This window comes from Myotis brandtii, unplaced genomic scaffold (assembly GCF_000412655.1).
Source record: "Myotis brandtii unplaced genomic scaffold, ASM41265v1 scaffold383, whole genome shotgun sequence".
Lineage (NCBI taxonomy): Eukaryota > Metazoa > Chordata > Mammalia > Chiroptera > Vespertilionidae > Myotis > Myotis brandtii.
The window spans coordinates 2,124,751-2,151,150 of record NW_005364711.1 but is presented as its reverse complement, the minus strand read 5'-3'; the positions used below and the strand labels follow the sequence as shown (position 1 = coordinate 2,151,150).

At 43.6% G+C, this 26,400-nt stretch overlaps 1 protein-coding gene across 1 annotated transcript in view; it reads left to right on the top strand.

Annotated features, from left to right (window-relative positions):
- STXBP4 (syntaxin binding protein 4) overlaps positions 1 to 23,563 on the top strand; it is a 106,648-nt gene extending 83,085 nt beyond the window's left edge. Inside the window, exons 13-14 of the mRNA XM_005872552.2 lie at positions 3,657 to 3,714; positions 20,381 to 23,563. Of these exons, the coding sequence (XP_005872614.1) occupies positions 3,657 to 3,714; positions 20,381 to 20,495 (173 nt within the window). The 3' untranslated portion in view covers positions 20,496 to 23,563. The remainder of the gene's footprint in view (positions 1 to 3,656; positions 3,715 to 20,380) is intronic.
- Positions 23,564 to 26,400: the final 2,837 nt, after the last annotated feature.

The following is a 26,400-nucleotide window of genomic DNA, read 5'->3' as shown; positions in this document are numbered from 1 at the left end:
ATTTGGATTATCAGTGTATTCTGTTTTTCAGTTTAAATTGGACATTGTGTTTTCTATTACTGAAATACCACTGAGAGATAGTTACTATCAATTTAGTCTCCAAGTCTATATATTAACTGCATGAAAAAGAAGAACCCATTCAGTCTTCTAAAAAGAAATGCTTATTTTTTTCAGAACAGAGACTTTATCCTAAAATCAACTATATATATATAATTTAATACACAGGAATATCTTGATGGCTACAGTCATTGAATAACCATCTGACTTAAATAGATATGAATTAGTCCGTTTAATAAATCTGTTGTGAAGTTATAGTCCCTGTTCAATAATTATAAGAAAATAACTTGGGCAGGAATTTGATTTTGATGGCTAGTAGATGTGGCATCTCAGTGTCAATCTTGATTTTCAGATGAGCCTGTGGATTAAAAAATACTATCTTTGAACTATACATTTTTCTCCTTTTTATTAAAATCTATGAGTTGAGAAATGAGGAGTATGTATATAATTGTGCTGGACAGACAAAGAAATCATTTAGACAAAAGTTCTGGTCGTGTTAGGATGCCTTTCGGCTGGACATTTAGCTATCTTTGGCTTATTGATCAGAAATCCTGGTATGTCGGGCATTTTTGTTATGAAAACAGGGTTTTTATGTGTAATCATCAGATCCTTCATTGCAGGGCTTGTCACTGATAAAGGAAGTGATCTGTAGCAAAGACACAGAAAACGTGGAGAAAATATATCTACTTAAACAGGCACGGCAGCAGCAGCTTATCACAGCCTGGCTGGCTGAGCACCAGCTGGCAGTGGGCACTGAAGGAGGCATATAGTGTCACTTCGGGGGATTTCAAGAAGCCAGTCAGCCCGGCCGGTGTTGCTTAGTGATTGAAAATCGACCTAGGAACCAGGAGGTCACAGTTCAATTCCCCGTCAGAGCACATACCTGGGTTGCAGACTCAATCCCCAGTGAGGGGCCTTCAGGAGGCAGCTGATCAAGGATTCTCTCTATTGCTAATATTTCTATCTCTCTCTCTCTCCCCCTTCCTCTCTGAAATCAATAAAGATATATTTCTTTAAAAAATAAGAAGTAATTAATTAAATAAAAAAGAAGCCAGTCAACTGCTTATGCTGAATTCCCAGAAGTGCTCATTTTCTACTTAAAATAGGAACATTTATTCCTTGAGAGAGAAAAGAAACTCCTAGGTAGGGGGCCTGTGTTTATCTAGGAAGGAAATAGTTATGAATTTTTGGACAGGGTCTTATTGTATACAACTTGTGTTAAAAGACTGGAGATAAAGATGAAATAAAGCTTGTTTTGTTTTCCTTCATTATGAAAATAACATTCTGAGAGCTGTTCTCAAAGAACATCCTCTACAAAGCAGTGGTGACAGAGTAAGGTTTTATTTCATCAGATGGTCATGGTTCCTGCATTTTTGCTCTGCCTCCTGCTGAGACTTGGGTAAATGGAAGTTAATGGTTTGTGGCTAAAGCCCAGTTACTTTCTTGCACATGGAGTCCGTTCTGTAGTGCATTAATCTATCTTATACCCATCGAAGGAGCCATGATAAGCCAGTATAAAGGACTGACCCAAAAGGTCAATTAATCTTCTTAGCAATACCCAGGGATGGAGTAGAGGGATGGAAACCATTCTGTTCTAGAGGGTTCTAATCCTATATAATAAAAGAGAAACATGCAAATTAAATGTCCCTCCGCTATGCTCAAGCCATGCCCACAAGCCAATCAGGAGAGAGTATGCAAATTAACCCAACTAAGATGGCGGCAGCCACAGAGCTGGAGTGAGCAGGAGGCTTGGGTTGCCCCTGGCGATGGAGGAAGCCAAGCTGACCACCTGCCCTGTCCGGCCCTGGGCTCCGCTCAAGGCTACAAAGTTTCAATTATAGAAGATAAATAAATCCCAGATACCTGCTTCCAGCCAGACCTGGGCTCCACTCAAGGCTACAAAGTTTCAATTATGTAAATAAATCCCAGAAAAAAAAAAGAAAGAAAGAAAGGAGAGGCTGGGAGCTTGGGTCGCCGGGGGGCATGGCCAGCCTAAAAAAGGCCATCAGCCCCTCACCCAGGCTGGCCAGGCACCCCAGTAGGGACCTCCACCCTGAAAGGAGTGTGGCCAGCCTGCAAACAGCCCTCAGCCCCTCACCCAGGCTGGCCACATCCCCATGGGGTGAGGGTCCCCACTGGGGGGCTTGATCATCCTGCAAACAGCCATCAGCCCCTCAGACTGGCCAGTCACCCCAGCGGGACCCCCACCCTGATCTGGGACACCCTTCAGGGCAAACCAACCGGCCCCCACCCATGCACCAGGCCTCTATCCTATATAATAAAAGGGTAATATGCAAATTGACCCTAACAGAAGACCAACTGGGAATGACTGGTCACTATGACACACACTGACCACCAGGGGGCAGACGCTCAATGCAAGAGCTGCCCCCTGGTAGTCAGTGCGCTCCCACAGAGGGAGCTCTGCTCAGCCACAAGCCAGGCTGACGGCTGCCAGCACAGCGGTGGTGGGGCGAGCCTCTCCCACCTCCTCAGCAGTGCTAAGGATGTCCGACTGCAGCTTAGGCCTGCTCCCTGCTGGCAAGTGGACATCCCCCGAGGGCTCCCAGGCTGCCAGAGGGATGTCTGACTGCCAGCTTAGGCCCAATCCCCTGGTGAGTGGGCCTAAGCCAGCAGGTGGACATCCCCCGAGAGGTCTCAGACTGCAAGAGGGCACAGGCCGATCTGAGGGACACCCCCCAACCCCCACCGAGTGCACAAATTTTTGTGCACTGGGCCTCTAGTTGTAATACAAGAGAATGTGACTCCCTCAATGTGGGCCTGTTCTCTTGGTGTGATGAGATAAAAACATACTCTTGACAGAAACGTGGCCAAATAACTGCTTGCTTCAGTCTCCATCTCTTTTTAAAAATATATTTTTATTGATTTCAGAGAGGAGGGGAGAGGGAGCGAGAAACATCAATGATGAGAATCATCGAAATGGCAACCTCCTGGTTTATAGGTCAATGCTCAACCACTGAGCCACACCAGTCGGGCAGTCTGTATCTCTTTATAGCTAACTATTCTCAATCCCATGACAGAAATGGAAGCTAAGTTCAGCCAGTCTTCTGGCCATTTATGTTAGTGCATAAAATTCTTAATTAACAAAATATAATCCATTGTAAATCACTTTGCTAAGCTTTTAAACTTCATAAGGAATTCTGTCTTGTCCAAAAGCTGCTTTCAAACTCTGCTGATCCGGCATGCATGCGCCATTCCCCGTGGAGCTGAGTGCAAGGATGCAAAGGGAGCCAATTAAAGAAACTTAGAGCCAGAAGAGTCGAGCAGAGGCCATCTTGTCCATCCTTCTGCCTCCAGGCAAAACCCGTCCCCTGCACCCAACATTTGTACTTGACTCTGGCTGACAAACATGCTCACCACAAGTAAATGACAAGCAGCTTATCTGTTCAGGACTTATGTATGATGTTCTAAACATGCTGAGCAGGAAAGCTCCTCCGAATTGTTTTAACTCCTCCTTTCTAGGAAGTTATTTTGTTCAAGAAATGGTCTCAATCATTGTAAAGATGTGGGAGTCTGTGTCTGCGCCACGAAGTTATCTTTGTCATCGTATTGAGTGTATTTCTGGCTTCCTTTCACTCTAGGTCTACCTTATGGGTGGGAGGAAGCTTACACAGCAGATGGAATCAAGTACTTCATCAAGTAAGTACAAGCGTCTCCTCCAAGTAAGCAAGTTTTTCACATCTGGCGGGAACCTGGGAGTTGCAGACTAATCAGCAAAACCAAGACACCCTCTTGGAGGTTACAGAAATTAGAAACAAGAAATGAAGGCTCACCATTTTCACTTCATGTGATTTAAATGCTAATATCAGATATCATTTGGGGAACAAAATTAAAAAACAAACAAACAGCCTAATAATAATTTCAAGGGGAACATCAAAAAATTGGAACTTAAATAGTGACCGCTTGGATTCACTTCTGGCTTAAGGTATTAATATTTGTGAAAAGTTAATGTAATGAAAACCCCACTTAAAACTTCTCATTAATAGTGCTAAAAATGAACATTCTTAATGCTTTCCAGTCTGCACAGTTCATTTACCTGCAAATACTTTTTGGACATTTGCCATGTGCCAGGCAGTGGTTCATGCCTTGCAAATTCCATAGTGAAATATACAGGGTAGATCCCTGATAACATGGAGTTTACATAATAGTGAGGAAAGTCAGGAAATAAGTAATTGAAGAAACAAATGAGATGGTATATGAGCCAGCCTTATCTTAGTGGATCCTCAGAACACCCTTTTATGTGTTCCTTATTTTCCCTGTTTGATAGATGAAGACAGTAAGAGCCTAGAGTGGTTGCCAAAAAACCCACAGCCACGAAGTTACCAACCCAGAGTAGAATCCATCTTCTGGCTCCAGGATTCTCCCTAATAGACTAGACTCGCCAATAGAGACCTGTCTTTGAAAGGAATACATGTTCCAGCTGCTGACCTGGTTAGCTTTACCCTGGACAGAGCAGTCTGGCATACTTCCACTGTGTTTGGGACAATTCTTTTCATGTCAGATTTGGGTTATGAGGGCAAAACGGGGGACTCCTGACAGACTCCTGAGATCCAAGAGACGCCCTGAGTTGTCCTTTTTAACTAATACTTGCTGTGCATTTGGGGAGGAAGAGGGAGGTGTTCTTGCTGTCCTTTCAGATGTGCAGGTATTTTCCAAAGCAATATCCAGATTTTGGATTCTCAAGCTCTGTGACTTGACCCACGTTCCTACATCTCTCTTCACCCCAGTTTTCTCATCATAAAATCAGGGAAATATTACCTATTTTATAAAGTTGTTCAATGCTAATTAAGCATTTAGCATAGAACTTCGAACATAGTAGGTGCCCAGTAAAGTACTCAGAAATTTACAATATGGAAAAATCGTCTTGGTGGGGGGAAAACATGAAAAATAATGTAACCATTAACAACACTGAGAATTCAAAAGCTTCATATTTGAAAATATTTAAGGAAAAATTAGGGGTAAACTTGTCAAAGTATTGTCATGATATATTTTTTCTTGTGGTCTCCAGCAAAAGGTAATTCATACAGCAAAGGTGTGGTTTGTAACCTGCAGAGGGGAAGGGGACTGGTGGAGCAGAGAACCCAGGAATTCCATGCGTAGATCACATTTAGCCCCTTATTATTCACTTCCAGAATCCTAGCTCTTCTGGAAGGGAAGTTTCACTCTGATATGCTGGGTTAACTATGGTTAGTTCTTGGGCGATTAAGTCACTGGGCTTTCGGGATGGCAGGAAAATGAAAAACCGTCTTCAAATCTGCTTTGGTTTCTTTCTCATAATAACTTTGTAATGAATAAGGGAAAAGATATGGGGGTGGTGAAGGAAATAAGCATTTATTGGGCATTAGCTGGTGTTGAATAGCCAGGCATATGTTAGGTTTATTTTTCTATGCGTCATGTCATTAAATCCTCCTAACAATGTGGAAAGTGGGCACCACTCGGCTCTTATTAGGATGGTATTCTGATGGTGGTTAGCTGCCTCCTGCCCTCAGCCATGCCTGTCTTCTAGAAGGTCCCCAAAGAAATGCCTGATCAAAGAAAGGCAAAATAGTATTCTTATTTACTGGGGTTCTGAATTCAAAGGCATTTGGACAATGGCAGTGAATGAGTGTGGACCCTGTGAGGACTCTTCGCTAAACTTAGCCTTAGCCGTCTGTCAGTGTATTCCAACCAAAAGGTGAGGTCAGAGCCTAACTAGTGTCAATGGAGGAAAGGATACGAAAGGGATAATCGCCAACTACCAAGGAAAAGGAGGGAGCAGGAGACGGCCAGCCTAGAGCAAGTGTGCCCCAGGGCCTGTTACCCAGCTGTCTAAGCTGCGGTCCTTTGCAGACAGAACACTAGCCTGGGCTGGGCTCCCTCCTACCCGAGGGAGAATAGCACCCGAGCAGAGGAGAGAAGAGAAGGAATACACAAGGCCTTCGACTGCCCTGAGATCTAACTCACAGTTCCTGTGGAAGGAATGGAAAGGGACACTACACTTATATAGTGGACTCTGGTCTAGGAAATATACCCCTTAGAGTGTGCTTTGGAAGGTCATCAGTTGTTTTCTTTGACCTTAATATTGACTCATAAGGAAAGCAGGAAAGAGGTGATAAGATAGATTTGTTCCCAGAGGACAATGGCAGGTTTCATTGTCTCACCATTACAGTCTGAGAAACTGTGTGGAAAGGAGATTAAACCTGTCAAGGTTACACAGCAGTAAAATCACACAGACCCAGGGTTGTTTGCCCCATAGCCACCCTGCCCCACCACACACGCACACGCACAAGCACATGCACACACTGCACCTCCCCCATCTCCTTATTTTAATATAGTATGTTTACATGTGACAAAGAAGACATTTTAAACAGATCTTCATTTAGGAAGAACTCTATACTTTATTCATTTTAAAACAGCAGATTAGAAACTTAGTTCTAAGAATGAGTACTTATCTCCTGGAGATCAGAAAGGTCAAATAATAGAGATAAGGAAAATCTAACACTACACCAGTGCTTCCTTTACTGGCCTCAGGGAGGAACAGGGTGCATACCAGGAACTGGGTTTGGGGGGAGGGGGTTTGGTAGAAATTAACCCTATTCAAGCACCTACCCTTATTTTAGCTTTATTCTTTATGAAAGTCTTACTTAATAAGTGTTAATACTTCCCTACCTTCTTTCAGGGCACTGAACAAGCACATGTTATTGCGAATGTCAATCTTATACATAATACAGTGAGTTCTGCAGGGGGATATTAGGCTGTATAAGCTAGAATACAGATACAGTGGTCACTTCTCTGCTCTCAACATGCCTGTCCATCCCCTCTCCCCACTCTTCATTTTTATCGTCTACACACCTCACCCTCTTCCCCAGGAGTTTATTTGAAGAGGACAGGACACCAGATAATCAGACTAAGTTCAATTGCTTGGCGGTAGTCCTTGAGGTGTGTCTGCAGGGGTTTGTGTGTGAGTCAGGTACATTTGATGGGCTTACTTCTTGCCTCTTAGCTGCGTTCAGATAGATGATGCTGCCAGAGAAGTAGTGTCTGCATAAACAAACATCTACTCTGTGTCTTTCTTGGAACTTTGTTTTGTTTTTTTGCTTTTGTTTTTTGTTTGTTTGTTTGTTTTTAATCTTCATCCTCCCACTGCACCAACCAAAATTTGAGCCTGGATAGCCTGTGTTGGTTTTTGAGTAGGAGTGGTTCATTTACCAGGTTAATGTACTTTGGAGACAAGGAATAACGAGTAATTAATTCAGGTTATTCCCTCTCTCACCTTTACTTGTGATTGAAATCACCCTCCGGAACACCAGAGGAGGTGATGGTCTGTGTACATATAGTCTTTCCCTGAGATTGACATCTGTCACTGGCGTCCCAGAAATTGAATTGTTACCTCTGATGGAAGCCACGCGTCAGGCAGAGGAGTAACTGTCAGTGCTGTCCCAAGAATGCCCAGGCAGATATTGTCCTCACTCAACATCCCCGTCCATCCACGTGTCCATTGCACAACTATGAATACTTCGTGGTTGTCCACTTAGGTTCTGACTCAGGGGAAGAAAGCATTGCACGTGGTATAAACAAATTTATGCAAAGTGTTGGTGTTATGCAAAGAGCCGAGAAAACCTCAGCATATTGTTTGCGGATTCCAAAGAAATAACCCCCGGAGGACTGGCCGTGAAAGACACGGGTCTACTAGGGCTTACCTGTGCGCCCATGTCGGCTGGCCCGTGAAGTTTTCCATCATACAGGAGAGTGGGGGAGTGGATTCTGCCACCCACACTTTCTAAGTACCGCGTTATATAGAGTACAGACAACAAGGCGCACAGCACCTGCTGGTGGCTGTGCAACATCAAAACGCAGGCTGTTTCTCTGCAGCTGCTTACCGTCCGCGCTCACATCACAAGCAGTTTCTCTCTGGCCCAGCAGCTGGCCAGGCTCCCGAGGTCTGACAGTCCCCTTACAGATGGCCTTCACCTTCCCACAGGGCGGGAGCTTGGGGAGGGCCCCATGTTCTCACATACCACACACTTGGCCTTGCTAGAGAGTTTCATAGAACTAAGAGCATGTGTATCTCTTATATGTGTATGTGTATGTGTATACCAATATGTGTGTGCACATATGTATATCGGCAGGGCTTGCTCACTTGATAAATATGCGAGCATTCAAGGGAAAATGTTCTTATCTTTTCCTTAGAGAGAGAGTTGCAGCTTTCTTAAATTTCATGACAAGTGTCAGTTGTTTGATGGTGCTATAATGAAGTTATCTGATTAACTTGACCATTTTCCTACTTACCTTCTTCTCTTCCCTTTGAAGTTGTATACTACTCCAGATCTATAGTGGTCTTTGGTACGACTCCACTTTACAAGTTCATGCACTTTATCTGTATGTTACATAATTTTACAAAACCATTATGAGAGTTATGTTTGCTAGTGAAAGTGAATTTAAATATTATAAATTAGACAGCTGCTGCATTGCTCTCATTGTATTCTTATTTTTTATTGAAAGATTTGGACTTAAAATGATCAGTGATCATGATTGTACTAATTCTCTATTGCTGCATAATAAAATTCCCCCAACTTTTGCAGCTTCAAACAGTAAATATTTTCTCACTGAGTTTCAGAAAGTGGGCCATCCAGGTGTGGTTTTGCCCGGTCAGCGTGGCTCTCTCTGGGTTTCTCTGGAAAGTGCAGTCAGGCTGCTGGCGGGGGTGGGAATTGCAGAGTGGCTTAGTGGGACCAGCGCATCTGTGCCAAGCTCACATGGGACTGCTGGCGGGCAGTCTTATTTCCTTGCCACCATGTGGACCTTGTTCCATAGGGCCACAGGGCTGCTCACAGCATGATGCTAGCTTCCCTTCAAACAAGGGGCGAGAAAAAGTGAGAGCAAGAGGAACATCAAGACCAACACAACCTTCTGTAGCCAGTGCCTTCTGTGACCAGTCTCAGAAGTGGTGACACGCCATCACTCTGTCATACGCCATTGGTCACACAGACCCACCCTGGTACAATGTAGGCAGCAGCTACCCAGGTGTGAGTGAGGTCACTGGGATCTATCTTAGAGGATTCCCACCACAGTGTCATTTCACAATGCAACGCGTATGTGGCATATCATGTTTATATGTCATCTATATAGCTGTATAAACAATACAAATCCTCCATATCTGAGGCCACATTCACCTTCACTGCTGTGGGCCTTGATCCATGAGGGATGTCTGCTGTGCAGTGGAGGGGAGTGAACAGGCATGTAAGACATGTGCCATAACTGTGCAGTCATTGGTCTTCTAGAGCATGTAGCTAACACAGGAACTCTGCCAGGATGGATAGCAATAATGCAAATAGAAGGCTGGAGTAACAAACAATGGCAGCACCCCCCCCCCCAATTCTTATGAGATAGTATTTAAATGCTTTGCTTTTATGACCCTAAAAGGATTTCCACTAGGCATAGTTCTTCTCATTTATCAAAAGTCAGAGTCCATTAATGACTCTTTAAAAAATATGTAATTTTATTGGTTTCAGAGAGGAAGGGAGGGAGAGATAGAAACATCAGTGATGAGAGAGAATCTTTGATTGGCTCCCTCCTGCATGCCCCACACTGGGGATCAGGTCCATAACCTGGGCATGTGTCCTGACCGGGAATCGAACCATGACCTCTTGGTTCATAGGTCAACGCTCAACCACTGAGCCATGCCAGCAGGGCTATTAATGACTCTTAAATCATGGTCTGAACTTGGTTGGGCTATCCTATTAGGTTTCAGAGAGGAAGGGAGGGAGAGATAGAAACATCAGTGATGAGAGAGAATCTTTGATTGGCTGCCTCCTGCACACTCCCCCTGGGGATCAGGTCCATAACCCGGGCATGTGCCCTCACCGGGAATCGAACCATGACCTCTTGGTTCATAGGTCAACGCTCAACCACTGAGCCATGCCAGCAGGGCTATTAATGACTCTTAAATCATGGTCTGAACTTGGTTGGGCTATCCTATTAGGTTGTTCCCAGGTAGGAAAGAATGTGGATCATAACCTGAATATGAATAAAATTGTCATTGTCAGCCTACCATGCTAATTAAAGGGTTAAGTTACAGCATGTTATCTCATTTTTTAAAAAATAGAAAACACAAAGGAGAAAAATTGGAAGTTATATTACCAATACCCTGACTTTATTTTGCAAGTAGAGTCTACCTTTGGTAATTCTAATGTGATTAGAAAATAAGGATCTGTGAGGAGGGAGAATGGAGAGGAAGGGACAGTTTCTGGATTGGAAATAAAAAGCTACTATTTTTCACTTCTAAATTCATGGCAGATTACTGTAACGCCACTTTAGTGGACACTGTCAGGAGCCCTCCTACTGAAAACCTCATTAATTCGGCTGCTTTGATTTTTGAGGAGTTAAGAGATACCCACTGGCAACTCTGCTAAAGTCTGAGGCTCACTTGATGGGGTGTCAGGGCAATTTCTATGCACCTAACCTGAGCCTAGCTGAGGAGAAGGCGTGTAGGTTCCTCACTATCTTTTGCATGTATGAGAGCCTGAGCATTTTAGTAATAAGACTATAACGAAGGAAGAAATATGGGCCTCTTTAAATATTTTGTCCCCAAATACTTCTTAGCTATGAATACGTTGTAAGGTATCAAAATCACTAGTTTGGATGTAACCATCGGTGTGGCAACTGGCTTAGAATATCCAGTAACTAGTCCAGTGCCTGTTATGTATAGGGACTGAATAAATATTCACTAATGAATGAATGCTGTCATTGGCAATTTGGAGAAGCAACTGGTGAGAAAAAAATATATATGGGCTTTAGTATCAGATCGGCTGGATTCTGTTGTTTTTGCCACCACTTTTTGAGTGTGACCCTGGTATAATTGGTATTATTTCAACTGTCTGTTCTTCCCCTTCTCATCCAAAAGCAAAAATAGTGGTTTCTATCTCCGGATTGTTTTGAGAATTGAATAAAACAAGGGATGTAGCCCTAACCGGTTTGGCTCAGTGGATAGAGCGTCGGCCTGCGGACTCAAGGGTCCCGGGTTCGATTCCGGTCAAGGGCATGTACCTTGGTTGCGGGCACATCCCCATAGGGGATGTGTAGGAGGCAGCTGATCGATGTTTCTCTCTCATCGATGTTTCTACCTCTCTGTCCCTCTCCCTTCCTCTCTGTAAAAAATCAATAAAATATATATTTAAAAAAAAAAAAAAAACAAGGGATGTAAAACCCTGACAAAATATCTGGCTCATACAGAGTGATGAACAGATGTTAGTTCCTCTCCCTTCCTTACTTTATACTCTAGCCACTTGCCAATGAAGGAGTGTTAAATGACAACCTTGGCGCAGCTGCAGATAGAAACCTGTGGCCACAGCCTCCACTTATGCCGCTTTCCGGCCAGTCAGAAGCCCTGTGACAGGAGCAGAGAGGGCGCGTGGCTCAGGAGCCTGAGACAGCTTGCGCTGGGTTTTCTATAAATATCTAGTAGGGGTAGCAACATGAAGCGCTGTGTGAGCAACTGTCACTTAAACGAAAGGCCAGCCAGCTGGCTGGGGTGACTCGGAATGGCAAAGCCCACTGAAATGAATAAAACATCCAATCCAGACAGCGGCATCAAACTCTCTCCCCACCTAACCGGTGGCAGGTGGAACTGAGGCCGGAAGTATGTTTGTCGCATCCCATTGGGATAATAGAAGCCAGTCTGGGACTGCGTGCGTAATGTTCTTTGGAAACTTGTCACCTTTCTGGGGTTATACTTTTTATTTAGCCAGATGCGGAATTCTCTCTGCCCCCAGGATCCTTTATTTAAATTTACCAGCAAATACGAAGCTTTGTCAAACACTTTCCCTTAAAAATCTGGTTGCTGTATTAGTCGGCGAGGGCTGCCATAACAAAGTAGCCCAGACTGGGTGGCTTCCACCACGGAAGTCTATTTTCCCACAGTTCTGACGGCCAGAGGGCCACCATCAAGATGCCATCAGGACTGGTTTCTTGTGAGGCATGTCTTCCTGGGGGGTAGGCAGCTGCCTTCTCACTGTGCCCGCACACAGGCTCTTCTCTGAGAACTTACGGAGAGAGAGAGATCTCTGGTGTCCTCTTCCTCCAAGGACAATAGTCCCATTGCACTGGGGCCTCACCTCCATGATGTCACCGGAGGTCCTATCTCCATATGTAACCACATTAGGGTTAGGGCTTTGACATATGAATCGAAGGGGGTGGGGTACAATTCAGTCCACAACAGTTCCTTCCCATAAGATCTCTAGCACCTTCCTTTTCTTCCTCCAATAATCTCCATAACAATGTAGCATATAGTCTTTATGTTTATACATTTACAAGTTTTCAGCAAATTGCAAGAATTAATTCAAACCCAGGCCTTTACCCTTGGGCTCTAGTCTTTAGTGGAAGAAACAGCTGAAGGGACGGGGAGCGTGGCAAACAGAATAATGGCTCTCCAGTGATGTCCATGTGCTAATCCCCAGAACCTTTGGATGCATGAGTAAAGGGGCATCAAGGTTGCAGGTGGAATTAAGGTTGCGAATTGGCTGACCTTAAACTAGGGAGCGTCTCCTAGATTATCCAGGTGGGTCCAATCTAATTACTTGCTTCCTTTAAGAGTGGAAGAGGGAGGCAGAGGAGAGAGTCAGAGAAAGAGATGGGACAGTGAGAGCAGAGTCAAAGATATGCTATGTTGCTGGCTTTGAAGATGGGGCCATAAGCCATGGAGTGTGGGTGGTCTTGAAAAGCTGGAAAAGTATGGGAATGTTGTGGACCCCTCTCCCCCAGACAAGAATGTATCCTGGCCAGTACCTTCATTTTAACCCGGTTGAGACCCATGCTGGACTTCTGAGCTGCAGAACTGTAAGCCAGTAAATTTGTGTTGTTTTAACCAAGTTTTTGATAATATGTTGCTACACCAATAGAAAACTAATACAGGGAGTTAGAGGTGGAGGGGAGAGAGTGATGGTGAACCGAGAATGCATCAGGCATGGAACTGGGGGATTTATATATGTTCTCTCTTCACACACTATTGAAGCAGGTATTCTATGTTTTCTAGATTAGGAAACCGAGACTCAGAGTTCCAGTAGCTTTTCCAGAGACATGCCCGTAACCAAGTTAGTAGGTACATGGGCCACCTGGGACTTCAAACCAGGTCTGCAATAGTCCTGCTTTGCAGGGTCTTAAAGCTCACATACCAGTCAGTGCAGGGATTCTTGCTTGAAGGATGGCTTATTTTTAGTTTGGATGGTGCTTTTGAAGGCTCAGCACCTTCTAGCTCAGGGCTCTACCATTCCCTAGCTGTCTCAGTGTCCTCTGCATTCAGTTTGTAACCCCTGGCCCAGAGACAAATATCAGTTCTCTTACCTTGCATTGGTGGGAACTAGTCACGTGCTTACATGAGGCTGTAGTGGGACCTGGGAAATGTAATCTCTGCCTGGGCAGCTGCCTCCATGTTACAGCTCTACAGTACGTAACAAATACACCAACTACAAAAGTCTGTATAATGTGTTTATTAGTGTATAATAGTCCAGTGTGTAGGTATCAGTGTCACTAGGACATGTTCTTTGAGTCAAGTTAGTAGGTACATGGGCCACCTGGGACTTCAAACCAGGTCTGCAATAGTCCTGCTTTGCAGGGTCTTAAAGCTCACATACCAGTCAGTGCAGGGATTCTTGCTTGAAGGATGGCTTATTTTTAGTTTGGATGGTGCTTTTGAAGGCTTAGCACCTTCTAGCTCATGGCTCTACCATTCCCTAGCGTCTCAGTGTCCTCTGCATTCAGTTTGTAATCCCTGGCCCGGAGACAAACATCAATTCTCTTACCTTGCATTGGTGGAACTAGTCACATGCTTACATGAGGCTGTAGTGGGAGCTGGGAAATGTAGTCTCTGCCTGGGCAGCTGCCTCCAGGTTACAGCTCTACAGTACGTAACAAATACACCAACTACAAAAGTCTGTATAATGTGTTTATTAGTGTATAATAGTCCAGTGTGTAGGTATCAGTGTCACTAGGACATGTTCTTTGAGTTCTTCTGTATTTTTTGTCCTAACATGATTGAAAACAGTAGCAATTTTTAAGAGTTACCAGAACTGTAATCTGTGACTATAGTGCACTTTCTTTCTTTGAAAAATTAATTGCATCAGCTTTGGACCTGGCATGTTTTGCTTCTGTACAAAATTGCCAACAATTTAGGCCTTTGTATATATTTGAAAAATATAATTGATATTTCCATATTTTTAGGAATTTTCTTTTCATTGTTCTAATTTTGCAAGTCTAATAAGATAGCAATTGTTTTGGACCTGGCATGTTTTGCTTCTGTACAAAATTGCCAACGATTTAAGCCTCTGTATATATTTAAAAAATATAATTGATATTTCCATATTTTTTAGGAATTTTCATTGTTCTAATTTTGCAAGTCTAATAAGATAGCAATTGTTTTACATTATTATACATAAGTAGTATTTTACTGTACTTTTAGATTCTTGTAATATAATTTGATATCTGAGACCTAAAGATTTTAAGTTAAGGTCACGTGCAGTATAACAAAGTTCAGGTCAGTGCCGCACCACATGTATGACGGTGATCCCTTAAGCCTATAATGGAGCCAGAAATTCCTCTCACCTAGCGATGTAGCTGTTGTAGTGTCGTAGCACAAAACATTACTCCCAGGTCTGCTGTGATGCTGGTGTAAAAAATGTTACTTGTTTGTGTACTCACTATACTTTTAATCATTATTCTTATCCTTTCTACTTCCAAAAAAAGTAAGTTTGCTCTACAACAATGCTATGTTACTGTGGTAGCAGCCTCCTATGTCTCTTGTTTACCATGTCTCCTGATTACACCATTTTCTCTGTGCTTGATTTAATCTCGTGTTGTTTTGTACAGTAACCTGCTGTACAGGCTTGTAGCCTAGGGGCAGTGCGCTATCCCATACAGCCTAGGTGTGTAGTAGGCTGTGTTGTCCAGGTTTGTGTACGTGTACTCTGTGATGTTTGCGTAGCGACAAAACTTCTAACGACGCGGTTCTCTCAACATATTCCCAGTTAGGCAGTACATGACTGTAATTGGATTTTTGAATTTTCAAAAGATATGTATTTTTTTTATAGAAAGTGCCATAAATATATAATAAAAATAAAATTTGTTTTCAAAACTTCGAAGATTTGGATGGGGTCCTGCTAATACTTGATCAGAGCCTCGCTGGATTTTCAAATTCCTAAGTACATAATGCTCAGCGTGTTCTGAGAAATATCATTTTGATTTTAACGGTATATTTTCAAAATTATGTAAGAGGGAAGTCTATATATCAGTGGGAATAAACCACCTGTAATTTTCTCTTATACCTGTTTGGAATGGATACTTCATATTATTAATCTATAGCCATTCTCATAACCATTGTCTTGTAAGATTACATGCTGACTTTTTAATAATTTTATTGCCATGATTTGCTTTTTGTTCTTACAAGCTAATTTGTTTTAAATTGGGATTTTTTAAAGTATAAATCTTTTATTGTCATTAGTACTTGCAGTTTATGGCCAGTAGTAAAATTTTCTAGTATTTTTAAGTTACTGGTGGCAAAAGCAGATTGAATTAACATATATTCACTTATTTGTTCTAATGTTCTAGTTCAGCGGTTCTCAACCTGTGGGTCGCAACCCCTTTGGCGGTCTAACGACCCTTTCACAAGGGTCGCCTAAGACCATCCTGCATATCAGATATTTACATTACGATTCATAACAGAAGCAACATTACAGTTATGAAGTAGCAACGAAAATAATTTTATGGTTGGGTCACAACATGAGGAACTGTATTTAAAGGGCCAGAAGGTTGAGTACCACTGTTCTAGTTCATATGAATGTTATATACTTAAGTTAGCTCACCCCCTGCCCTGGCTGGGTGGCTCAGTTGGTTGGAGCATTGTCCCATACACCAAAAGGTTGTGGGTTTGACTCCTGGTCAGGACACATACCTGGGTGGCAGGTTCAGTCCCTGGCTGGGGTGCATATGGGAAGCAACCAATGAATGTTTCTCTCTAACATCAATGTCTCTCTCCCTCCGTCCCTCCCTCGCTCCCTCCCTCCCTCCTTCCCTTCCTTCCTTCCTTTCTTTCTAAAATGAATAGAAACATATCCATTCCTTCCTTCCTTCCTTCCTTCCTTTCTTTCTAAAATGAATCGAAACATATCCTTGGGTGATGATTTAAAAAAAAAAAAGATAGTGCCCCCCTCCCCCAATAAAAGAACATTGGAAGTTAATTACTTTGGCTCATGCTTCTGCAGCTTTATCTTAAACATGATTAAATAATACTTACAATCTGGTTAACTTCACAATGTTATATAAATAGTGCCATCTACAATGGAAGATTAACAAAAGGGCCTCTTTCATCACAGACAGTTATAAGAATGAATTTCTACAAAATGAGTAGACTTTTTATCTTTAAACCACTTTTCTCTTAACATGCTGCCCTAAATTTTTGAAAGAAAGCATTTTGCATGCTAGAAGGTAAGAAACACAAGGAGAGTCATTATAATGAAATTTAAATAATTCACTTGCATTTCTCTGCCAATAAAATAAAGCATGTTCTGTTAGGGTTTTGTTTTGTTTTTTAATAAGCTCTAAATTATGTCTTGCAATTCACTATTATTATAGAAAAGAAAAAACTCAACACAGTCATCTTCCCAAATCTAATATTAATGTTTTCCAACAACAGATTTGGCGAACATTCAGAGGCAAGTAGTATGATCATTTTTAGATTTTCAAATATATCGGAACGGCTGCTGATGGCTCCCCAAATCAGGTCAGATGCACTCTCTGCAGGCACATTTGCCAGCGGTACTGCGTGTTCCAAGGGAAGATGTTCACTTCACAGCCAGCCTCATCTCTTTTCCGGACCTCTACATTTTTCATACTAAGTAGCAGCATCTCACTCTATGAACCACGGGGTCTTTATTAATTAAACAGCATCAACAGGGCTGATTTATTTTCTCTCTTCTCAGTCGAATTACCAAGCACATAAACCAGGGAGCAAATATTTCGAATGCTCATATGCTGGCCAAGCCAGTCGATCTGGGATGAGCTCATCATACAGCGCTCACTAGGACATAAAAAACTGAACAGTAAACACACAGATGCCCCATTCCATCATCATAGGAAGAATTCCAAGCTTTTCTCACAGTAATCAGAAAGCCCTAGTTATCCACCAAGCGAGCCACGGTCATTAAGGGAATGTGTGCTCACTGCCAGGCACTGTCCATGCCTCACCTGATTCAGAGGCATTGGCTCTGGAGGTCTTTACAAAAGACCTGGGTGAAAAGTGTGCTTGATGCGCAGAGCACTCTCTCTGCTGCTGAGGTTTTATTTTTTTTCTAGTAGTAGCTGTTGTAATTGCATTTTTGGTATTTAGGTGTGTGTTTTTAAAATGTCCAGATGAGTCCAGCCAGTGGCTCAGTGGTTGAATGTCGCCCTATGGACCAGGAGGTCACAGTTCGATTCCTGGTCTGGGCACATGCCCAGTTGAGGGCTCAGTCCCTGGTGTGGGACGTGCAGGAGGCAATCGATCAATGGCTCTCTCTCATCATTGATGTTTCTGTCTCTCTCTCCCTCTCTGAAGTCAATAAATATATATTTTAAAAAATAAAATAAAATGTACAGGAGAGCGTACTGGGAGTATAAAATTAATTAATATTTTATGGCATTGTTTTTTATTTGGAGTAATATAAGGTATTGATTCATTGCTAACAAGTGTTTAATGAAGGTTACTGGCAAGGATGGCTTTCTGATGGAACTTCCTAAGATATTGTTCAGTCTATACCAACATTTTTTCTTAGACATTTTGCTTTTATTTTAAACTAGAGGCCTGATGCACGAAATTTGTGCAAGAGTAGGCCTTCCTTCCCCCAGCTGCCGGCACCGGCTTCCCTCCGGCACCCAGGACCCAGGCTGGCTTCCCTCGGGCCGCCCACAGGCACCCGGACCGCTGGCTTTCCTCCAGCCCCTGCTTCGTCAGGAAGGACGTCCGGAATGACGTCCAGAGATGTCCAGTCTAATTAGCATATTACCCTTTTATTATGATAGATGGTCAGTTTAATGTTTGTATGTGGGCACTTATATTCAAAGCATGAGAATATAATTTTTTAAGTCAAATAGGAAGGCATGCACCTGGACTTACCTTTTAGGTCATTGCTTCCATTTTACCTGCTTCATAGGGCAGTTAGAGGACGTTGTAGGGGAGGGAGAATTTATAGTCATTTAAAGTCTCTTCTTTGTAAATGTGCTGATAAATATTAAAGTATTTTAATATTTTAGAATTAGCAAAACTGTCTCATCAGAGTGTTGCCTTTAGCCCTAAACATGGACGATGCGTCCTCATTTCCCCTTGCAGTGGCATTCACACCCCCTTATGTTACACTCACTAGTATTTCTTTGAAATCACTTTCAGTTTAGGCAGCTTTGCAGCTTTATAAAGGCCTTGCAATGGACTTAACCTGTGCAGTATCAGCTGCGATAGTAATTCAGCCTCCGAATTAGAAGTTCCATCCAACCACTTGAGACAACAGTCATGTGGATCCCTGTCCAGAGAGGAACCTGTCCCTGTACCACTTACCCACAGTCAGCGGCTGTGCAACTGACGACGTCTGGGTCTTCCCACCTTCACCTTGATTCTTAAACAGCCTAAACTCTTCTACCCAATCGTGAACCCATCAGTGATCTTCTTCCATGGAAAAATGCACTTTTAATATGTAAACAGACAAGCTGAACAAGTTTTATAGGGGGATATGGATAGAATTTAGAGTATAGAGTTGAAAACAACCCAGATGCAGTAATGACAGTGAAAGTGACCATTTCTACTAAGTCCAACATTTGCAGTTACCGTCATCGACAGCCAGTAAAGCAAGTGCATTTTGTGACAATTCCCAGATCGTGTTCTGTAGAACACTAGCCCTGTGTGTGCTCGTAAGGGCACGCTGGTTTGAGAAAGATTGCATACTCTTGGAGAGTCCGAGAACACAGGCGTATATTTAAGGTTCTGGGAAATCCGGGAGTAAAGAAACCTACCTAACTACATCATATCTCAAACTTATTTGACCATAAAATTCTCTTCTCACGTAAAGACCCTTGGGACACACTTTGGGAAATGTTACTATGTAATGTAGGAGATCTGTCCAGAACCACAATCCTATTTGATACTCAAAGTGCCAGCCCAGGAGGACTTGCCCTAAGACCTGCTGCTGCTTCTGAGGTTGAGTTTGGATAGGATTGGGGTGGAGGAAACTGAGCTAGGATGGATAAGGGCAGTGGGGTGAACCAGGGCCAGAAAGAATATCCAAGGAAAAGAAACAAATCGCCCTAATTCCAGAAGCTTCTGTCTAGCACTCACGCATTGTGCCAGTAGCGGTAGATTCAGGACACCCATCCAGCTGCAGGTATGTCGGTTACAAGTGCTGAGAAATGCCACCCACCAGGTAGGGGTGCCCTCTGTGATGTTTCACCACCACCCCAACATGCCCTGCGTCTTGTGTACACCCTTCCCTACCTCTGCTTGTGACCTTCCCTACCTCTGCTTGTGACCTTCCGGAAAAGACTAGTCATCTGTTCTGAGAACACGTTAGGCCCCGTAAACTTGGAGAAAAGAATCCATTCCCGCCCTCCAAGAGCTTCATGTGCAGTAAGAAGGCCTAAAAATAAACACCTTTTATCCTACGGCATAATAACAGGTAGAGATGGGCACTGATGGGAGGAAGCTGAGGAAGATGTGGTTCTTTAGACTCAGTCACCTAGGTTAACCCAGTGGGAGAGGAAGACTGTCGCAGAGAAGGAAGCCCTGGTGAAGCAGGTAAAAAACAAAGCGTTTCATAAGATAGAGTGCATATCCGAGCCAGAAGGCACTGGCTGGCAGTGAATTTTTAGCAAGCGAGCAACCGTGAGGGATTTGTCGTTAGAAAGACCGCTTGGCTGGAGTGGAGCGTGAATTAGAAAAGAACTAGAACAGAGGCAGAGAGACAAGCCATTCAGTGACCCAGGCAGTAGCGCCGGAGAAGGAGAGGAAGGAAGAGGGTCCAGAGAGGCTGCCCCAAGGCAGACACAGAGCGTGTGGCTGGTGACGGTCAGGTAAGGAGAGGCAAGGAATCCACGACGAATCACTCTCCTGCCATTCTTGTGACCAGCGGAGAAAAACAGACATGGTTTTTGTTGGACCTTAAAACACATGTAAGACATTACAAAGATTGGATCCGGTCCCACCTGCTTCCCATCCCAGGGACTGCAGTCGGTCGAAGCGGTGTCACTGGGCCGAGTACTTGCATGGATGGGTGGGGCAAGCTTCCAGATTGTAACTGCGTTCCTTGTTCCCCTCAAGTCACGTAACACAGACCACGTCCTGGATCCACCCCGTGGCGAGTGCGCTGAGCCTGTCCTGCTCCGAGGAGAACGAGGAGGACTGCCCCCGGGAGCTCCCCGACCAGAAGAGCTGATGGTTTTCTGCAGGAAGCTGAGCGCCGTGGACGGCTCTCAGACGCAATGTCCAAAATAGGAAGGAACACACTACGTATTAAAGTTGTGAGATGGAGGCTGGATTTAGGCTACTTTTGTAAAACTTTTGCTATAACGGTATACATTCACAAGGTCAGTTGCCACTACAGTAGTTCTGTAAGAATAATCTAGTCCTATATTTTGAAGTCATATATAATGGCACATTTATATTTTGTATACTTTTTTATGTAGAATTAGATCCTTATAATTTTATATACAGTTCTCTATGGAGTATCTGATACAGTGAGTTCTATAATTAGGACTTATGTTGGACAATTATGTGAACATAGTGAAAGACTTCATTTATTTGGTAATTCGCTAACCTTTCACATGTGTATCTTAGGAGAGTGATTTAAGCAACCTTTGGGGCTTTTTTTTTTTTTTTTTTTATCACCAACAACTATCTCACAGGCTACTGAATACAGCCTGCATTTATATGGGGCTTTCTCATTTACCTAATGCTTTTCTGGCCCTGTTTTCTTTAAACCATCCAGCGTACCCAGGAGGCAGAGCCAGTGGGTGATTTCTATTCTTGTTTTTCAGCTATGGAAATAGTGGTTCAGAGAAACGAGGCACCTTGTCCTGGAACTGAGGCGCACACCTAAGTCTTCTGATCCTCTGCCCAGCCCTTTGCCTTGCACCCCGTTGTCCCGGCAGCGGGAGGTCACAGCCGCGCACGCAGGGCACCTGGGTCTGTTGATGCAGCTGAGCTCCACGCTGTGCTCTCGGGTGGCCGCAGAGATTCAGGAGGCACCTCTTCAGCTAAACGTGGCCCCACATAACCCTTCCTCCTTCCCCCTCCTCCACCCCCGGGCCCTCACCTGGTAGGAGCATTGTTTTTGATGCTTCGTCAGGCTTCTTGTAGCAGCTCACATTTTTCCAAAGTAAAGGGCCTGGCTCCTGCACAGGATCTGCCCTGCTTAGGGTGCCCTTGCCCGCGGGCACATTTGAGGGGCACTGATGAGAAGAGGGCATCCAGAATCTTCTCTGCTGTCAGAAGAGACATCCTGGACGCTTCCGCTCCGAGTTCAAGACTGACCTCATTATTGCTGGTGTCGCCCACCAGCTAATTATGCTTTACCTCTTATTTTATCTTACTGTAAGGATGCTGGGCCATTTCTGGCAGCAATGAGCCATTGAGGTGGAGTGCTAAAGATTGTCTCTCAGTGGAATGATTGAACCCGGGGCTGGAAAATGGGGGGAGGGAGTCATTTTCAATGTCCTGGGCATTAGGTACCGACTGAATAAGAACAAGGTATCTATTCTTACCCAATGTTGTATTTTTAGGTACTACACTTCGAAAGGGAGTAAGAATCATTCACTAATCAGAATACTTGTTCCCAAAGCACGCCTGGTAACAGAAGCTGCTGTGCAACAGTCTGGCCTGTGCTTTCCACTTCCTGGGTGCTGCTTGCTGGTGGGTAAAAAGCAAAAAGCTTCTCAGGTGGCCAGAATTGGACAGCTTCTCTTACATTCTTGAATTTTAAAAATAATCTATTTCTATGAAAAATCAAGTAGGATGGAATTGAATAAAGTTTAAAAAAAAAAAGCCCATCTCACTTTCCAGAGGTGTAGCTGTCACTAATATTTGATGAGTATTTTTACTCAAAGGAAATAAAACTGTTAAAGCAGCTTTTCTCTGGCTTACTATACTATGGTCCGTTTTGTTGTTTTTTTCATGTCAATACATAAACCGATGTAATATTTCAAACGTCCGCATAAAGTATCACTACCCAGATAACCCTTGTGGAGCGTATAGCCAGCAAGCTATTGATGAGCCCTTAGGCTGTCTTAAGTTTTCTGTTACTAACAATGAATGTCACAGTGAACAGTCTTATGTTCATATTCTTATATTTATTGTATCCTTTTCCTCACATACCTATGTTCTCTTGCGCCAATATGTCTATAGTGGGAATGCATTGATTAAGTAAATTATGTCAAAGATAGGTTCATTTTGATTTTGGTAGCTATTCAGACATTTTCCTCATAAAAATAGGATCAATTCACACTACCACCAATAGTGTATGAGAGCTGCTTTTCTCTACATTACTGGGCTTTTTCTGGTGCTAAGATTGCTAATAGCTTTCTGATTGTTGTTATGCTTAGAAGAGTAGCTTTCTTTCCAAAGTTGCCTGAGGACCTGAACTTTGTCAACAGTAGGTTTAGATGTCCTTTAGCAACAGACACTGATTCGCTCTGTGGAGGGGAATCAGCAGTAACCAACTCACTGGATGTCGAGCACATCATTACCCGGAAATATTTACCTTCCCTCTGTCATATATATGATAGTCATGAGGACCGACTTTTAACAAGCTCGCTTGGGTGCAAGCCCGTGGTAAAGTGCGAAGCACAGTACAAACACACCTACAAGTGCTTTGGGCCTCAGTTTCCCCATCTGTACAAGGAGGATCATAATCCCCTGCCTCTTCCCAAACCAGTTCATCTCAGCCACCATTTCCGGAGCACCTGCTAAATGCCAGACAAGATGTAAGGACTTGAAGTTACTATATGAAGCTCATAATCCAAAACCTTTTCTTTTTTTTTTTCCTCCAAAACTTTTTATTTTTCCTTAAAGGAATAAGAACTTAGGGGTTTGTTTAGTAGGAACCCCTAAAGAGACGCCCTTTATCACTCTCTTAAATTTGAATAATTCCAAAATAATAACACCCTTTGAGTCGAAATGAAAGAAAGAAACATATGTTTGTAGGGCCTCTCCAATAGTGAATGCAAAGCAGCTGTAAAAATACAGGGTCGAATGACACTTTCATACACTGCCTGCAAAATGAGAAAATATTATTCTTTATCTAGGGCAAAAGGGGATGCTTGTATTTTCCCAGCTACGTGAAATGCAGTGTTGAATTCCGCACGGTATAGGACAGAAAGCACTGAACTGACATTAACACAACTTTCGTGCTCTATGGCATGTGACTTTGGAGAAGATGAAAAGAACTTTGCATGGAAGAGGCCTGTGGAGTCTCACTTTGGAAATAAAACACCCAAGATGTTTTCACCACAACTCTCCACGTGTCATCTCATTGTCCGCATGATGATTATGTCCATACCAAACGCTGTTCTGTAATTGCTCTCTTCACAGGGTTTTTACATTTCAATAATCCTGCTTTTGTTAACTTTTGTTGTTTGACTCCTGGGTTGGAGGGGTCTGAGGGAAAGTGCAATCAGATTAATAGCTCGGATCCTCTATTCCCATTCCTCCGTCACCAGGTTTGTTTTGTTTTTTACCATTTCACCCTGTTTATTTTTTACATTATTTGTCTATTTGTAATGACCTTTCTTTTGTTTATTGTCTTCCTTAATAATAGGAGCAATAATGCGAGTAAGCTCCATGAAGGTAGGGATTCGTGTGTCTTGCTCACCGTTATATCCTCAGGACCTATGGCAGTGCCTGTCACGTAGTAGGTGTTCAATGCATGCATAAGACTTAGTTCCCAGCTTCACTCTCCTGCCTTTGCATTTCTTCACTTAAACACGTACTAAACTGCTGCAGGATGCCTGGCAATTCGCTAAGTACCAGGGGTACGATGCTAAACAGACTTTGTGATCCTAGCCACCTTGTGATTTGCATTTTAGGGAAAGAACATTCAACTTAAATTAGCCAAAGCTTGAACTTTCCAGCCATTTTGTGTTCATTGCCTCTAGAGAGAGGGGCGACCTCAGAAAACAGAGGGGCACATGCTCTGTGAGTTTTGAAGGGCTGGCTCCTCAGGGTACTGGGCAGGATTTATGATTGGATCAAAGATTGGAGAGCACACAGATGAAGAGGAGCAACGAAGTAAAACCCCTGGTCAGGGGGGAAGAAAGACCAAAATGTTGGTGGGACTCAGAGAAAAGGGCGTGGGCCCCACCTCCTGAGGCCACCGTCCTGGGTGTAGCCAAACCCCAATGATATTTGTTAGTTCTGAGAGCAGAGGAGACCCAGTCCTCACTGCACCCTGAGCTGGAAATGACTGCGAGGTGTGTCTAGGGAGATGGGGCCTTGTGCAACTTCAGGAAGCTTCCTGCAGCCCAGTGTCCAAATTAGGAAATCAGGTTGATTTCTATGCACCCAGAAGGGTGACAGGAGTAGCAGGAAGACCCACTGGTCCTGAGTCAGGATTTCCATTCAACCCACATGGCCTCTCAGTGAAACCCAGTTTGGACAGTGACATGAGACCATCCACACACACAGTACCGTGGACTAGATAAGCCGCCCAGAGTTTAGCAGTGACTCCAAGTTGGCTGAGGTTAGTGTTGGTCGGGATCCTTTATTTCCTGCTCCTGATGTTTCCTTCCTCGTGGGGGGAGCTCGTTTAGAGCAGCACTTCTGGCCTGTCTCCGGCTCTGCAGTCTCAGGCAGTGACTTACATGCTCAGTGAGACTGGAATAAAGAGCAAGACATGTAGGCCTGGCCAGTGTGGCTCGGTGGTTGAGTGTTGACCTAAGAACCAGGAGTTAACGGTTCAATTCCCGGTCAGGGCACATGCCTGGGTTGTGGGTTCAATCCCCAGTAGGGGGTGTGCAGGAGGCAGCCTATCAGTAATTCTCTCTCATCATTGATGTTTCTGTCTGCCTCTCCATCTACTTTCTTCTCTGAAATAAATAAAAATATTTTTTTAAAAAGAGCGAGATGTACTGTTTCTAAAACATTTCTTAAATAGATTTATTTTTCTCTGTGCCACGCCAACATTGCCTATTTATTTTTGAGCTCTTTCTCCTTTATAACCTGGATCATTGCAATGTTGGCAATATACCTTCTTCCCTCTCTCCCACCCCTGTCCTCATCAATCAATCCACCCACCATATTTGTCAGAATTATCTTTCCGGAACACAAATTTGATTCTGTTGCCTATTATCTGTCCCCTTCTGCTTTCTCTCCAGCCTCATTTTTCATCGTCAACCATCACTCAGACTATTTTCTCTTAGTAACTCCTCCTGCCTCATTTCCTCATCAGATTCCTTCTCATCCTCCAAGACACCACTCTCGATTCGCCTCTCCTGTGAAGATCTCGACGCATGCCGCCCTCCCCATGCCTAGCGTTGGCCGGCTAGGGATGCCACCTCTGCATTTTTCCTACGTGTCCAGCCCCTCTTCCCACTCAGGGTGGGGAGGAGGGGGGAGTAAAAACTTCCACCCCAAGAGGAGTTGCTGACCTGCTTGTCCAGACACGCACTGGGTTATTGCACTTATTTGCTAATTTATTTTTATCTAGTGAGCTGGGTTACTGAGTCTCAAAAGCATGGCATCTCCACATCGTAACAAAAATCGGAGCTCTGGCTAAAGGCAGCTACTATTGTATGTCACGGAGGCTGTCTTACTCAACACCAGCAGCTGGGCCAGTGCATCCTGCAGGGCTGCAGGGAAGAGGGAAGATGGGCCACTGGCTCAGCTAGTCTGGTTTCTTATTTGTCTGCTGTTGCATTGGGTTGTTTGTATCCAGAGAAAATTAACTGGGAGGAGCCACGTTCTAAAATCCTACCTCAGCCCCCACCACTGCAAAGCTTTTAATAAGGCCTCTGCCATACTACTAGAATATTTGCAATTAATTTGTACAGGAACGGGAGATGTGTGTCTCTTACTAGACGTTGAGCCCTATTACTTAGAGTCCACATACTGTTTTTCATCTCTTGCACGAGACATGGCATAGTAATCCTCGATAAATGTTTCAGAATACATTTTTAAAAGTGACTTCTTATTTTCAAAAACTTTAGCTGTTTCCTGCTTCTGGCAGGGAAAAGGCAAAGTGAATGAAAAGAAAAATAGGCTGGGTGTGAAGCATGTCTACACTAACTGGTTCCAACGCTGGAACAATGTAAGGGTGCTGCTGAGGAAGGAAGTGTGCGCTGCCTGTT